The sequence below is a fragment of the Clytia hemisphaerica genome, unplaced genomic scaffold, assembly GCF_902728285.1.
Source record: "Clytia hemisphaerica strain Z4C2 unplaced genomic scaffold, Clytia hemisphaerica genome assembly, whole genome shotgun sequence".
NCBI classification, from domain to species: Eukaryota; Metazoa; Cnidaria; class Hydrozoa; order Leptothecata; family Clytiidae; genus Clytia; species Clytia hemisphaerica.
In genome coordinates, this window is record NW_027104146.1 from 1186080 (window position 1) to 1203500 (window position 17421).

At 34.3% G+C, this 17421-nt stretch overlaps 2 protein-coding genes across 3 annotated transcripts in view; both read left to right on the forward strand.

Moving 5' to 3' along the window:
- The window catches only part of LOC136813876 (transmembrane protein 59-like), a 23299-nt gene extending 18360 nt beyond the window's left edge, over positions 1-4939 (forward strand). For both annotated transcript variants that reach the window (XM_067070372.1, XM_067070373.1), the window contains 2 exons: positions 3658-3875; positions 4350-4939. In XM_067070372.1, the coding sequence (XP_066926473.1) occupies positions 3658-3875; positions 4350-4505 (374 nt within the window). In that variant the 3' untranslated portion in view covers positions 4506-4939. The remainder of the gene's footprint in view (positions 1-3657; positions 3876-4349) is intronic.
- A 5891-nt stretch (positions 4940-10830) lies between these two features.
- LOC136813878 (uncharacterized) lies at positions 10831-15797 on the forward strand. The gene is made up of 2 exons (XM_067070374.1): positions 10831-11962; positions 13697-15797. Exons 1-2 carry the CDS (start codon positions 10835-10837, stop codon positions 14639-14641), a joined length of 2073 nt encoding a protein of 690 aa, XP_066926475.1. The 5' UTR covers positions 10831-10834; the 3' UTR covers positions 14642-15797.
- The last annotated feature ends 1624 nt before the right edge of the window (positions 15798-17421 follow it).

A 17421-nucleotide genomic window follows, 5' to 3' on the forward strand; every position in this document is an offset into this window, starting at 1 on the left:
GATCATGCATCACGCAAACGGCTGGGTAGAACATTTTAAGATTGTATCATAAAATGGCTAACTTTCTCATTCCCGGGAAAACATACCTGCCCCATCTCCGGGATCTTTTCGCTTCTAGGCGTCTCCGGCAAAAATCGGTGTTAAATCTACTTTTGTGGCATTTTGGTCCTTTTCCGTTGTACACTAGCAATCGGAAAGTTTCGCTGGGAATAAGGAAGTTTAGCAATCCTAAGGTATGTAGTGTAAAAAACCTTTCGCTTGCGAACACGAGATTTTCGTATCGTGCGTAACCCCTTTTACAATTGATTAATATTTATTAGGTTTAAATTTTGATTTTTTGAATGAACATAACTAACTGAAAAAAATAGGAAAATTCATTTTGAATGAAGATTGACATCATGTCGATAACCGTTTCTTTGATTTCATTATCATCTTGTTTTGATGTTACTATGCGACAGTTGTGAATGAAAATCCTTTTCTGGTGGGAAAATGAATCATCGAAAAAAAAGTGAAAAAGGACTTTCATCCTTTCAAGCCTTATGTTCCTTGCCCTAATGGGGTAATTTAAAAGAATTCTCCTCAAACAGTTTGTGTTAAAACACCCCCTTCTCACAGACCCACTGGGACGCCTTCTCACTGTAAAGACAAAAGCTGCAAAGATGCGGATAAATATTTCCTTTACAAATGATGAAATAATTATTGATGTCCTCAAAAGATCAAAGTGCTTTATCTCAGATAACATCAAGCAACACAAGTCCCTAAGAATTTCAAAACTCCATTTATGTAATTGCTAGTATTTACAGGATTATTCCTAAGATGACTAAGGTTCAAACCTACGGATCACGGAGTATATCCAAGCTGAACCCGACTGAGAATAACAATGCGGTAACCAAATTGGCTAGACAACCTTTAATTTTCGTTAGGTGGACTTTAGTTGGATTTTAGTAATTATACTAGCCGTCGCCCGGTGTTGCACCCACACCGAGTAGAGTGTTATTGAACACATCAAAAGCCCTTGGGATAGTGCATAATCATATCATTATTATGTTAAGCACTTATTGTCAGAAGTAACAGCCAAAAAGGGCAAACATCTGAAATGAAAGAATGACAAAAAGGAGAGTATTTTACAGTAAGAAAACCAAAGGAAATTTTATATTTTTAAAAGGAGATTAAATATTTTTCATATACTTTTATATATAAAATATTGGTAAAAAGGTAAAAATCAAAGTAACTTTTTGAGTTATATTTTTTGAAATACATGCCAAAAAGTAAAAACCTTTCAAAACAGGGAACAAATTTCATAATTTCCAACAGAATGCAAAAAAAAAAATCTCATTATATATAATGGGAAGCATTTGATAATCTGAAAGACTGTCAATCTAGGAAAGAATTCCCCTAACAGAAGCCATTTTATGATTTCCAAAAGCATGCTGCAAAAGCAAACAATGTCACATACTTGTAAACAATCATAATTTCTAAAAAAAAAGAAAAAAAGTTGTCATGCCAGGAAATCACTTGAAAAAATTGTCAATTGACACCAAAGTTTTCTTCATTTTGTGGAAGAAAATCTCCAAATTCACAACAAAAGTTTCCACGTTTTTAAAACGCATGTAGTAAAAAATCTCCATAACCAAAGTACGGGGAAGGAAATCTCCAAGTTCAAGACGAACTTTAACTGTATATGTGAGGTGATTTCCAATTGTTTACATCCATACCGTCAACTGCTCTAACTTGGGACTATCTGACAAAACATCCTAAACATTTTATGAAAATTCAATCATTAACCAGTCAACTTTTCTCCATGTTTAAATTTTTAGCTCAAAGCTAATTAATCATATAGTTCATCACCAGCCATTCTCTGACCATTGGGTGCATACCATATAAAAGTGAATTCAAACTTTTTTGTTGTCGCAAGTATGTAATTTTTCAGGTATAACATGGTCAGATTCATTCACAGTCACTTGCCTTGTTACAATTCAGGTAAGTATACAGGCAAAATTGAAGTTAGTTTGTTGTGAAAGTTGACAAAATGTCCTGTTTTTCCAAGAGATTGTATCTCTCATTCTAAACCAACAGAATGTAAACGAAACATCAAATCCAGAAAGGAATAATAAGAGTTTATCATCGACCCTTCCTTGTGACAGTCTTACAAAAATCATGACCCAATTCAACTCATGAAAGCATAAAAACCAAAGAAAAATAGCGAAAGAGCAACAGTTGTTGTCTATTTTTTGCCGCCATCTTTTTGTTCTGACGGTTGCAAAACAGTATGGTCCGTCAACAATACGCTTCCGAACCGTGCGACGTTTCCCGATCGGCAAAAAAATAGAGCACCGTACGCATATTTCCCCGGACGTGTCTTGAAGAATTGACGTCTTCCGTCTTGGACAAAGCACACCCTACTGTTTTTCCCACCGGAGCTCGATTTAAAATAAGAACGTCATGTAAAAAACTATAATAGGGAAATATTTAATTAGTCGAAATATTGTGCCCATTGGAAAATTATTCTCTAATTTATGTCCCCACTGAAAATAATCAAATAAACCAATCCCCACTGCAAAATGTTATGCTATTTTTCCCATCCCCACTGGATTTTCTGACTTAAAAACAAACTAATTGAAACCCCCATCCGCGCATAAAAAATATGGGAATATCCGGGGGGGGAAGCCAAGCAAAATGACTGACGGGTATGTGCGGGCACTAAGGGTGTGTTTTTCAAGGCATCCGAAATGCACTGTAAGGGTGGGTTTTTTGCCGCCTGTATTGTAAGGGTACGAATTTCTAAATTCTAAAAAAAAATGAAATTGTCCAGTCAAAGTTTTTTAAGGGATTCAATCCCCTTTACCTTACCTAATTCTTTTCAAATATTGGAACAAGTACGTATTGGATCCCTTTTTAGATGCAAAATTACATAAATATATACTGTATAGAAGAATCACACCTAAATTCACAAACGAAATCTTTGTTTGACCCATTTCCATCACTTCAGGGAAAAAAGCTAGACTGCACTGTAAGGGTATTCAACTTGGCGAAAAATGCACTGTAAGGGTATATTTTTCGGGAAATATCACTGCACTGTAAGGGCGCGATTTTGAAGGCCAATTTTTAGCCCGCACATACCGTCAGTCCAAAATCTGACTGCCCCCCCCCCCGGGGGATATCAATCCCCATCGAGTTTCAGTCCATCATTCATTTTCATCCCCACTGGATGGAAAAATCCTACCGGATCTGTGAGAAGGGGGTGTGTTAATAAAAGGATTTTTATTGCAGCTAACCATGAAGATTGATTTTTCAAAAACTATCTTCTAACCCAATCTTTAAAATGATTACAAGAGCATATGTACAATACATTATCAAGATTTACAAGCTAGGCTCACAATGGCCTCTAACCGGTGCATTGCCTGTTGGAAATATTTTTCTTTTCTCTCACTTCGTATGGTTTGAAAATCATCTTTTTCGTAAGAGCAATTAACCTCAAAAGTGTCCAAAAATAAGAATAATTTAAGAACAAGAATAGCTAAATTTTAAGTAAACTTAAGTTTAGTAAGCCTGGAATACTCTATTCTTGCCCTAAAAAAGAACTATTTCAGGCTCGAATTGTCATACATATAAAATGATAACAAAAGATAAAACATTTCAATCATCATTTCTTTCTAGGATCATCTTCGTCATTCAAACATTACGTGAAACACATTCACAGTAAAGCATCACGATGGTTGAATTGTGTGGAGATGAAAGCTGGTGTACCGTACACCACCTTGATGGCCATCCTCTTCATGTCACTCGCCATGGTGGCGTGGGTGTGTTGTTCCACCTGTGAAGAAGATGACGAAGAAACGGATGAAGAAGAACATGAAGTGCAATCAGCTGTTAAGGTGACCCTCATTGCTTCATTTTCTGCCTTTGGGAGTAATAATAGCGAGTGCAACAATCAAATAAAAAATAAATAAAAAAATGAATCATTTTGAGAAACGTCACTTGCTCTTATAAAAACCGTAACCTGCCCTGCGTGGCTTGCTTTGTAACGTGGCAATGGTGTTGACATATCATAATTTTGATTGTCAAAGTAGTTTTGTTGTTAGGAAAAAAAAGATTGTAAAGAATGATCTTGTCTCTTTGCACATTATGAATAGAAGTTTGATGCAGCACTTTTTCTAATGTCTAAACTTGAATACTCCACTGTCAGCAAATTCACTATATTTTGCCCACTGGTTTATATTTATTAACGCATACAGTATGCTGTCTATGTTCTTTCCGAATATACAGTAGTAGTTACGCGAAAACATTACCGTTTATTAAATGTTTCTGCTCAACAAGATTGAAGAAAGTGCCTTCTTATTTCTTTTTAGCGGCACAAGTTCAAGTCACCAAAAGTTGGATTATCCATAATGGCAGACAAGCTTCACTTGGAGAAAGGTGGTGACGTCAAAATTTTCACAATTTCTTCATCAAGGAAAAAGAACGATGATTGTGACAAAGACGATGAACGACTTTTACAAATTTAAATCCGACTCTCAATTTTTTCACTTTCACTTTTAACATTTAATTTTTATTTGATTTGGTGCAAATTTAGGGACAATTATTGATTGAAGAAGGGCCAGTTTTCAGTAAAAATATCCTTGGTATCCTTTCTTAATTCATCTGTATATAATTTATTATTTTCGTAACTTCACTGTTTCGAATTTCTTTGTGTTTTCTGACGCTCTATCGAGGGATTTCAATTTTACTTAGCAGTAAAATTATTTTTAATTTAATCTTTTTTAAATCGCAGCTATTATAAGCTCTGTATGTAATAGATTTTGTTTAAATTTTCGAGAAGTCATTTTTTTGGTTGTATATAGCAAATATACTCTCTCATTATTATTGTTGTATAATTGTTTTTTTGTAAAAACTTAGAAAATATATCCAAAAAAAATTAAAACTGCATTTAATTTTGTTACACTTTTTATTTTGAATCCTTCGCCCGGTCACTTTTGGCTTCATTTTTCGTACTTGCTAAATTTGTAAACAAACTGTATGCAGCGGATACAAAATCAAAACAAATGTCACATGTCAAAATAAAACATCAAACCAAATATGGCTAATTTAGATTGTTCAATCGTTTTACAAGTTTGTTTTGGACACGTGATTTTAATTGTTCTCTTTAATGACACGTGGTTCGCGCAATGTTTACATTTTACTACTTTAATGTCCCTTTAAACAGTTGAAATTAGATTTTTCTCATTAGATTTACATCCGAAAAAGGGGCATGTCAATTAGCATTGTTCTGTTAAGAATTAATGAAGCTCCAGTAAATGTCTTAAGCTTTCTCGATGCGTGTTCTCAAGAGTGTGGCGAAATTTGTTATAAAATAAAAACATCAATTTACGATGGCTCTGAAAGCGGTTTTATTCTCTTTTTCAAAATTTCTCCTTTCCTTTTAATGAAAAGGAGAAGTGAAATATAAAAGGTGAATTTTTTTCTCCTTTTAACACAAAAAGGTGAATTTTTTTCTCCTTTTAACATAAAAGGTGAATTTTTTTCTTCTTTTAACACAAAAGGTGAATTTTTTTCTTCTTTTAACACAAAAGGTGAATTTTTTTCTCCTTTCAACACAAAAGGTGAACTTTTTTCTCCTTTTAATCAAAAGGTTAATTTTTTTCTCCTTTTAACACAAAAGGTGAATTTTTTTCACTTCACCTTTTGAAGAAATGGAAACGGGAATTCTTTAGGGAATGCACACGTGTGTGGACAATCATGTGTTGTTTGGATTTTTTTCAGTGGTTACAGAACAAGATTGAAGGAACGTGTCTCTGCAGTTGTGTTATGTTACAGCTATAGGCTTTCAGAAGAAGATTGAAATTTGTTTGAGGTATTTGAACAACCCCAAAGATTATACAAATACATAGCTTCTGCCCCCCTTACCTTTTTTTTTTTGGGTGGGGGGCTAAGAAATATTTTGGCCTTTCAAGGACCTGGGGGCTAAAATTAACAAAATATTTTGGCTGAAGTGTTAGGGGACCTTAGGGGACCTAGCACAAGGCAATTTTTTGGGGAGAGCTAAATTGTTGGGGGACCTTACTTTGTTGGGGGGGGAGCTAGAAACCTGGCTGAAGCTATGAAATATTTCGAGGAGGTTCTGGAAACACAGTACAAAATAAGGGCCTACAGTATAATAAATATTGTTAGGGGCCAGATAAAGTCTCACTGAGGGAGTCGAGGGAGGGTGTGGGTTATTCTTGACTTCAGTCAAAACTTATGAAAACTGAACATTTTCACTTGGACTTGCAATATTTTTATCCAAAATGTATTTTCTCAATTTCAGGTTAAGGGGGGAGGGTTTACAGGACTCCAGGGGTACCCGGAGGTAGGTCCAAAAATTCACTATGTTTGATTTAAAACTCCTCTATACTGTTTTGCAAGAGTTTTATAGTAAAAGTGGTTTTATATTCAAATTTTAGGATTTTTTTGTCAATTTTCTGTGTTTACCTAATACATATAGTCACTTCCTTTATGCTCAGTACAGTAGCATGGTGGCTGGGTTGATGCTGTTGTAAGCATAATAGAAATAGAATTTCTGCTGTTGGCAACCCCTAATTGCCCCTTTTGGCACCTTTCATTTTTGGCTATTCTCTTTATATTTTGCTCAGTTTTGATAGAGGAACTGTAGCCTGGATATCAAGGCTGTAAACTATTTCACAGTCTAGTTTTTGATATTTTTATGTTCTGGTTTACAGCCTGGTCTCCCTAGAGCGATTTGCATTCTCTTTAAGAGAATGCAGTCCGCTTGCTTGCGCTCACTTTGCTAAAACCGTAAGGGCCAATCTACATGGCGTTGAGTAATTCTAAAGCAAAAATAGGATAGTCCTCCAGTTGCTAGTGAAGATAGGGCTTTCGGTTACAAGAAAACATGAAAAAGAAGAAAACAGAGGCAAGTTCATTTTCCAAGAAAACATGGTTGGTCATGGTATAATGCATGCAAACTTTTTTATGGACTTTGGTGTAATCTTGGATTTTTTAAATAGTTTTAGATCTTGTAAGACTGCTTTTTATTAATTTCTGTTTTGCTGCCCTGGGTTGGCTAGGAAACATGGGTTTTCACTTCCATTCTCTAGAGAGACCAAGCTCTATAATTTTAGAACTTTGTATGTTGAGGTAATTTTTGTTTTTTTCTAAAATTTTGAGCTTGGATATCTAGGCTAGAGGAGCTGGTGAGTGCTAATTAAAATTTGTTGATTTGATATTGAAAAGAATATAATATAAGAGATCTAATTTTTACAGCTTTAGCCGTTTTCAGGAGAATTCCTTTCATTTTCCTAGCTAGGGGTTTTTGAAGAACTCTCAGAAAGTCATATTTTACGGATGAAAGTTTTTGTGGTTTTAGCAAAAAAAACTGTGAAAATTAGTTCAGTTAATCAAAAGAAATAACGCAGCAAAGGGTGCCTTATTGTGATAGGAAAGGGGGCTGAAACTAAATGTTAGAGGGATAAGAAAAATGCAGAAAACTTTTCTTCACTTGGTGCCCTTCTGAAAAATGTCTGCTGAGCACCTGACCACCACCTCCCCAAATTGCTTCTTCCTGCTACCATACTACTAAACATGCTCATCTCTAGAAAAAAAAAAGCTTAAGTATAGTACCGTAGAGTCGTTTCACTTCACATTTCTCATATTATATTAACAATCTGTGACGTGATAGAGAGAGAGTACATTTTAGTGATTGATTGATAACTTTGGTATGTATTTGTTTATGTTTGATTTTTTATTTCGAAGACCAGCCTACAGCTATGTCGAGATTGCAAGACGTATGTCGAGATTAAACGACTCTACGGTACTGTTTTCTTCATTTTTATTATCATTGTGCAATGAATAATCTAATGCAAATTAATCTGCCCGTTTTCAACAAACAATCATTTCACCAATTCCATCATTCTTCCACTGTTCATGTATGACCAGACGGTTGTCAATCGAACCAATCGAACATAATCGAATCTCAATCGAACGGCCGATTCCTGAGTAATATTCGATTGCGTTCGAGTAAGGTTAGATTGGTTCGATTGATTGTTGACTATGTTCGATTGGTTTGATTGATTGTCAATTACATTGGATTAATCTTCGATTTCGTTCGATTACGATTATGTACGATGAGTTTGATTGCGATTAAATTAAATTGGATCACTCTGTTAGAGCTTCTTAGCGTGGGCGGCCGAGCGTTTAAGTACCATAATAAAGCGAATAAAATCTAATACAATTGAATCAATCGAACGTAATCGAATACAATCGAACGTAATCGAAGCAATCGAACAGCAAATCCTGGGTAATATTCGATTGCGATTCAATTGCGTTTGACAATCGAATTGCAATTATGCGATTGCGTTCAATTGCGTTCGATTGATTCGGCGTTCGATTCGTTCGATTGACACCGTCTGGGTATGATCATGATAGATTTACAAACTTTTGTTTTCCCTATAACTTTTTAAGGATTGCTTCGATCATAATAAATTTGGTACCTGTTGGAAAGATATTAATGAGTAGAATAATTTGAAATAAAGAATTGTTTTAAAATATATGAAAAAATTAACTTCTTCTACTCTAGAATTGACTTTTAATATTTTCACCTCCCCCTGATGGGGGGGGGTCAAGTAGTTAGTACATAGGACCTATGAAACTTACCATGGTGCGTCTATTTGGAAAAATAGCAAAATGCAGTTAGTACAGCTCGTGTACTAGGTGAAAAACAGACGGTATTGCTTGATAGAAAACATGGCGTTTAGGGTAATTAACTGTTGATTTTTTTCTTTTTCATCTACATCTTTATTTTTCAAATTTTTCAAAACCAAATTTAGTTCAAACTGTACCACTTATTAATGTCTTTCCAACAGTACAAAATTTATTATGATTGAATAGGATTAAAGTTTAGACAAAACAAAAAATAGTGCACACTTATCGTGAACAGTAGACTTAAGTTATTTGTTACAGAATTTATAAGAATCATAATTTAACTTGATAACTTTGCAATAAAAAAATAATAATTGATAAGTTCATTTCCAAACTTGGCCTTTATTGTGAGACTTAAAATACACCGTCAACAGTTTTATAAAATTTAGAGGTAATTTTTGTCTAAAATCTTATGCTTTACCTAAGGAGACTAAAAATAATCATAATATGGATACTTTGAAAGATGTTATCAAGCAATACTTTGATGATGGATTTACATACTTAGAAATTGTTGAGATGCTTAGAATCCGAAATGGAATGACAACAACGCTTCCAAAATTGAAATACTTTTTTAGAAAGAATGGATGGAAGAAAAGAGCTTTAGCAGCAGTTAGAAATGCAGAGGAAACAGTTCGGCAAGCTGTTAGGGATCAGCTCAATGGAAGTTCTCAAGGGTTAGGATACCGCCGAATTCATAGAATTTTAACCAATAATGGCATAGTGTGTCGTCGTGAGGATGTTAGAAAATTTATCTTAGAATTTGATAGGGAGGGTGTTGATTTGAGAAGAAAGCGCCGACTACATAGACGGAAGTATGTTACTCGCGGGCCAAACTATGTTTGGCATGTGGACGGTCATGATAAGCTGAAACCTTTTGGTTTCAGCATTCATGGTTGTATTGATGGTTACTCTCGTAAAATAATTTGGCTTGAAGTAGGCCGAACAAATAAAGTTCCTGAAGTCATTGGGAAGTATTACTTGGATGCTGTTTCAAGTTATGGCTGTCCTCGTTATCTTAAAGTTGATGATGGAACTGAACATGCTTTGATAGAACCATTCCATATCTCTATAAGAAATCTTGATACTGACGAAGAAACAGCTCTTAACTCATTTAGCATAATCACTTCACCCCAAAACCAAAGAATTGAAGCTTATTGGTCAATACTCAAGAGAGACAAGATTGGTTGGTGGAAACGGTTTTTTGAAGACCTTACTGATTTGGATTTATATGCACACGATCCTGTGATTGTTGAATGCATCAGATTTTGTTTCATGGCTTTGATTCGTAAAGATCTAGAGTCCATTAAGAATGATTGGAATGTTCACATAATATCGAAAAGCAAAAACAGAGGGCCAAGAGGTAGACCAGACACAATGTATTATTTGCCACATCTGTTTGAAAGTCAAAGCTATTCCATTGATGTTGAACAGGAAGAGCTACAAGATCTCTATGTAGCATCTGAATTCAATATACCAGACGTGTCTGAGGAATTTAAGGAATTTGCAAGAATTACAATGACTTCAAATGGATACCAATCCATGCCCAACAATGTATCTGATGCCCTAGATCTTTACATATTTCTATTACAACAAATAGAAAATCACTCTTGAGAAGTACTTTTGATAATTATGTCAACAATTATGTATGCACATTATTTAGTTAGTAACTGAAGGAATTGTAAAAAACTGTTAGAACACATTGAATAACATCCTTAGTTTTTTAAGGGGGAGATTTGGGTATTGAAGAATATAATATTTCTAAAGGAAGTTTTTTCTGGTGTGTTCTATTTGTATCAGCTACTTTTTATTAACTGTAAATTGATGTGTAATCAGGTGTAGTGTTTAATTTTCCTTAATCTAGTCTTGTGAATCTGAATCTAATTGTTCAATGTTCAGCTCAAAATTACATTCCAAAATTGTGTCCCTTTTAAATCAAGCCAAAATATTCCATCTGTTTAACACCGTTTTTCAACCGGCTGTTTGTCTTTCCTGTTTTGGACTGTTTTGTGACCTAAACCCTTTTAAGCATAGATGCGTCAGGGTTAATTTCTTTTACTTGGATATCAAGGAGAATTTCTATTCCTATCCTACTTACAGTTGCATTTTTATCTTTTTTATTTCATTCCTTTCAGTTAAAAAAATGGAGAACGTGATCAGAAAATTAATTCAAGAAGAAATGAATAAAGATTCATTGCAAGCCTCTGAAAACTCTCAAAGTTCATCTCAAAGTTCAACATCTCAAAATTCATCTCAAGGCACATCTCAAGACTCTTCTCAAGGCACATCTCAAGACTCATCTCGAACAAAAAAAAAGCATAAAACCGAAGGACGATTAACTAATCTTTTAAACAAAATTCGACGCCAATCAGCAAATGATACTGATGAAGAAGTGAAGACGAAGGGTATCCAGATAAAGTGGAAAAGGTTCTTTCCTGATCTCCTTCAAGACAAAATTGTACGGGCAGACAGTGGTGGTGGGTTACGGTTGATTGAAGTACCTTATAAAGTTCCATACTTGTTCAAAGATCTCTTACATGCAGCTACATTGAAATACTTCAATAAAAACTCATTAAATTCCTTTGGGGAGGCACCACATCAATGTATTTTATTGATGGAAATGGCCGACGGAGATGTAATTGATTCTGAGGAAGATCTTTGGCAATTTATCCGTGTAAATGGACTGGTCATATCAAAAACCACTTTCATCTTTCACACTAAAATAAACTCTGATGTTTTATTTGACACAACATGTGTTGTATGCCAACAAAGTGATTACATGACTCCCTTCGGAACATGTATGTTCTGTGAACAAGGCTATCAACTTCCAAACATTCTAATCGGACCTGCTTTACCAGCCAACCCAACTGAACAACCTGCTTTACCAGCCAATTCAGATCGACCTGCTTTACCAGACAACTCAGCTGTACAACTTGCTTTACCAGCCAATCCAGCTCGACCTGCTTTACCAGCCAACCCAGCTGAACAACCTGCTTTACCAGCCAATTCAGATCGACCTGCTTTACCAGACAACTCAGCTGTACAACCAGTTTTACCAGACAACCCAGCTGTACAACCAGTTTTACCAGACAACCCACCTGTACAACCAGTTTTACCAGACAACCCACCTGTACAACCAGTTTTACCAGACAACCCACCTGTACAACCAGTTTTACCAGGTGATTCAGTTGAGCCTCTTGTATCATTAAGGGCTGAAATCAACCGTGGCCGGGTGTTGGATGACATGATGCGTCTTTTCAGACATACACTGGTAAGTTATAATTTATGTTAACCTGTTATTTTATCTTATTACGATGGAGGTCTTTGGTAAACAATTTTGCACGTAGATGTCGCATGTTTTTTCAGCATTTTGATTTTTTTTCTCAAATTTTTCTATTTATTCAAAATCAAAAAAATTTCGCTCATAGATCTATTTTTAACTTGCACAAAATCGCTATCTTCATATTAATTCAGATTCTATCATTAAGTCTTTCGTTTTCACTGTATATTTTTTCAACTTAGCTTTCTACTTTTATGTCCTGGAATTTCCCAAAAACAACTTTTTCCGAATTTACAGTCCATTGAAACTGTTTGAGAGCAAAATTTGGATAGATTTTTTGAAATTGAAAAATTGAAATTTTAGATTTTCCTATCTTTCCAATCAACAATGAAAAATAATCAAAATAATCTGCAGTGGAAACAAAAAAGGCTGTAATTTTTCATAGAATTTGAATTTGATTGCGATTTTGTGTTTGTTGAAAAGGTATTCATAAGTGATTACCAAATAAAAATAATTCACAAAAGTTCAAAAATGAAGATGAAAATTGAAAATGAAATGCTCTACAAAAACCTTTTTCATTGTGGTGATTCTTTGATCTTAGAAAATCGTCACTGTGAAAAAATATTTTCGAAATGTTTATTCAGTCAAAAGATATAAATAAAAGTTTATTGCTGACTGACTGAATTCCTTAAAATGTTGGCTTTTTGTTCACTTTTTGAGGGGTAAATTTTGGCAAAAAACTTAAATTATCTCGAGCTGCCTTTTTTTCAGTATCATTTGCATTTTTATTTGCATTTTTGCGTTTGTACAAATTTTTAGGCATTTTCCCATTAGCAACCATCAATTTTTGGCCTTCAAACTCTTTCCTTTAAGTTTCAGAAAGTAGAAAAATCTGAAAAGTGTCATTTTTGGGGGGAAAACCCCCAAAAAATTTGGGTTCTTAATTTTTGGACCTACCTCGGAGGTCCTTTAAATTAACCCATGTCTGTTCCTTTGTCCGTCTGTTAGCAGCTTTTCTTGGGATTGGTTCATTATTTTTATCTGTTTTTTTGCACAATGATGCAAAATAGTGATACCCAAAATGTGATGTTTTCAAGAAAAAAAATTTTTTGGAGCAAATTTGGGCAGAAAACTGCCTAAAAAAAGGTTTTTTTAGACTTTGTGTAAAATTGCTTCATTGTTTTTTTTCTGAATTTTTGCATAAAGACAGAGTTGGTTCTCTAAAAAGTGTCTGAAACAATTTTTTTGACCGTAAAAATGGCCAAAATTATGGATTAGTCTATTTTGTGTTATATCTCATTATGGATAAGTGCCATATGCTTGGATTTTGACCAGTGCTTTGAAAATGATCATGCGAATCAAAGTTTAATAATTTCATTCTATAAATTGCTTTGTTGGTATTTTACAGACCAGAATCTATAATTTGTCTGTAAATTTGAATAAAATCAACTTTTAAAGTTGTATCTCCTGATTGCAAAGTGCTAAGAACTTGGAATTTGACCAGTGATAGAAAATGATATGATGAAATGAATTTTATTAATTTTCATTCGTCCATCTGATTTTTTATTCGCAGCGCCATGCCCCCTGATTTTCTAAATGTGCATTTATTAGAGTAAATAAGGTAGTATTTTACTATTGTTCTGTAAATGACGAAAGTAGTTTTTGTCCTTGACGAAAATTTTAACAGGCAAAACTAACGTTGTTATTTTGTGTTTATTTAATCAGATTGGAGAGGATACTGAAATAACTTTTGCGTACATTAATTACCGTGGAGAGGTGGAACCAGGCGAAGGCATTGGTGTTACAAGAGATGTTTACACGAGCTTTTGGATCGAGTTAGCAGATGGATTTTGCATTGGCGAAAATATGCGTGTCCCGTCCGTCCGGCATGACTTTTTTGAAGACCACTGGTCAATCGTGGGAAAGATTTTGGTAAAAGGTTACAGAGACACTAAGTATTTTCCAACTTATCTTGCAACTGCATTCATCAATTATTGTCTATTTAATAATGTCAGTAGACAATGTATGTTTCAATCATTCGACCAATACCTGTCGGAGAGTGACCGGGAGACTATCAAATTAGCCCTTAGCCCAAACGCAGAAGACGAGTTTTTTTCGTCAGATGATTTTCTCGATTTTCTCGATATTTTTAAATGCCGATCACGTGTAAATAAGTCCAATGTTAATCGGATTATTTTTGAAATCGCTCAGCAGGAGCTCATTCAGAGGCCTCATATAATGGCCTCAGCTTTTTCAAGAAGGTTTGCAATCTTAAAACATCTCCAAGAATTTTCCAGCCCTGAAAACGTTGAAGCTATGATCTACGAAAAAACAAGACCCACAAGTAAAAAACTGATTGCATTATTAATTTACAATTGTAAAGATGATGTGGATCGGGAAATCATCGGTTTCCTTAAACGCTTCCTTAAAGGACTTGATACAACACAAATCAAGAAATTTGTTAAATTTCTGTCAGGAGCGGACATAATCTTGTTCGAAAAAATCGAGGTATCCTTGGTTGATCAGGGAAGCGACTTTGCCAGGCGTCCTATATCACATACTTGCGGTCCTTTGCTGGAAATTGCCAATAGCTACAACAATTTTATGGAGCTCCGAAGTGACTTTACTCAAGTACTACAACCAAGTGACTGGCCAATGGACATAGTTTAAACGGTTTATGCCCACTTTTCTTTTGTTATTTTTTTAACGATAAAATATGATTTTTATAGAGTATTTTAAACTTTTTAAAACTAATAACCTTTTTTTTACAGAAAGCCACCCAAAAACAATTGCTCTTACCTTTTGAGGGCTTAGTTATGCATTTTTCAGATAAGAAAAGTGATAATTGGTCAGAAAAATCCAACTGAACAAAATACCCTTAGGGTTTTGCCTGGAGAAAATGGAAAATCCCAAGAAAGATTGTTAACCGCAAGTGATATATGTGGGGGTTTTTCCTGTGACGCAATAACTCTGTGAGGTCTAAGTAAATTTTCAGTTGGTTATATTTTTTCTGTCTTTTATGCTAATTCCACCACAAAACAACAGTCAGGGTTATCTTTAAAAAAGTTTTTATATCGTTGATATTTTCGTAGATCTTCCATTTGTTTTGTTGTCACTTTTTCTTCTGTATTTTATATACCTACTATGATGCCCCGAATCAACTGTCCCCATAATTTTCAAAAAATTTTCAGACCTAGAAACCTTTGCGATTTTCGTGATTTTGCCCATATTTGTTTATCCAGACCAATGTTTGAAAGCTTTGTTTTTATTTTTTTAAGTATTTTTACTAGCATTTTACACAATTTTTGCTTTGCTTTGGTACAAGATTAAAAGTCTTGTGACCATGAATTATCCATCTAAAGAATCTCAAAATGAATAGTCAAAAAGTAAGATATTTTTAATCATATTTGTCTTCTGTTAGATATACCGTATCACTTCGAATAAACGCGCCATGCGTGAATTAATCTTCTGATTTTTGGAAGGGGTGTTTAGTTTGTTTATTCAAAGGGGCGTTTAAAAGATGGAGGCGTTCATTGAATAATTCATATCAAAGCCCACGTTTATAGTGCCAATAGGGACCTTTTTGCTTTTCCTCATTTCTTTTAGCATAAATAATGCTCACTCTTCATATAGAACTGCTTGTTCCAAATAAACGCCTCGACTAAAGAGGGAGGCATGCGTTTATAAGTTTTCTTATTTCGGATTATTTTAAAAACCATGTACTAAAACTGAAAATATTTATTTTGTTCATTATCATTCTTCTATTTATTTATTCTTACTGTTGTAAAGTAGATTTTTGAAAAAGATTTTAGCATATTTACACGTTTACTGAAGTAAACATTTTTATTTTTGTTGAAAAAAGTATGTAACCACGATGATTAAATCCGTCTTGAACCCTATGTATACGGGTACATCCCATCGACCCGTATAGTGTCTTTTTTTTCAAAATTTGCTGTCCAAGATTTTTGCGGTAATTGTTGCCTGATTTTACCCAAAAATTTGAATAGGTTCCAGATCTTAATTACTCTAATAGTGAAATTCTCCTTCCAACGACCCTTAAGATTATATTTCAGAGTTTTATAATGGCTGCTGCACGTCTGATAAGGATCAATATACGATGAGAAAATCATGTTTGATACCTTATGGGGATTAATCTTAGCGGGGATTATATTTCAAAAACTTCAAACTAAAAAAAAAAACGTCAAAAACTGAAGAAGTCATTGTAATGCCGTTCTAGCGTCGTTAAATATAATTGTTAAACGTCTTAGTTATTCAAGAAAACTGAAGATGCTCTAAGAGAGAGCGAAATATTTTAAACCAGTATGATTTTATTCTGGGGATTATATTTCGCGAATTTCGCGAGTTTTTCCGAAATTCGCGGAAATTAATCCTCTCGAAAATTTTAAAAACCTTTGGATTCGCAAAATATAATCCTCGCGAAAAAATTTGAAATCATGATTTTTGCCTGAACCCTTTGGAAAATGAAAGAAATTCGGTCAAAAAGGGAGTGATTCGCGAAAATTTAGAATTCCCGTCTTCGCGAAAATAAGTCCCGCGAAAATTAATCCCCTTAAGGTATTCAGAGCTACAGTACAGACATACTAAATTTGTACTTACAATAGTGTCCCAGAAAAATATATCTGTTCAACTACAGCCATGCTGTTTGTACAGTCTGTCTGCAAAACAGCGGGCAAAAGTGTATAATAAGATCCTCAAAAGTCTTTGCCTTATAGGATTTGAATTAATGATTACGTATTAGAAATTTTTCGTTTATTCAAAAGAAATCCAAAGTGACATAAATTTTCGTCCATTTTTCTCCGGACACATTATTTTTCTCTTTAATAGAAAAATTTATCATTTTTGGCATCAATTAATCACTTGAATTTTCGTCACTTTCTTCGCGTTTTTTACTCAAATATGAACAGTACTAGCTAATAACCATGACATGATAACCTTTATTAGATTTCCCAGAAACAAAACGGACTGCATTTAGAGTGAGGAGGGAAAAATAAAGTAAAGCCGAATGATAGAAGTGAATCTCCTATGTAAAATTTGAAGCAAATTGTTTTTTATATAAGTTGCGCGGTCCGCATGGTTTTCGTACAAGCGCCAGATTAAAGATGGTCCGAAGACAACGGGAAATACTAAGCTTCTCCTCATTCTCTCACGATAAAAGGTTAAAGTTAAAATGCATGACGACTACACGTTTTTTTTTTTAAGAAACACACTTTTAAGAAACACGAGGCTCAGAATGCCTAAAAACTAAGAAACATCTAAGAAACATGCTGAGGCTGAGAATGAGAAAATAAATTTTTTTAATTTGTTTTTTTTAAGAAACTTCCAATCAAGGCGAAGTTCCAGAAAAATACTTACATAACAGTCAGAAAATCAACATAGAAGATAGTAAAGTAAGTAGTAAGATTAGTCTATTAGACTATTGTATTATCGAC

What these genes read in the sequence shown, in the direction of transcription:
- LOC136813878 (XM_067070374.1), top strand. Translation starts at nt 10,835, where the DNA reads ATGGAGAACGTGATCAGAAAATTAATTCAAGAAGAAATGAATAAAGAT. An exon ending in GTCTTTTCAGACATACACTG is followed by an intron (nt 11,963 to 13,696) that starts GTAAGTTATAAT and finishes TTATTTAATCAG; the next exon opens with ATTGGAGAGGATACTGAAAT.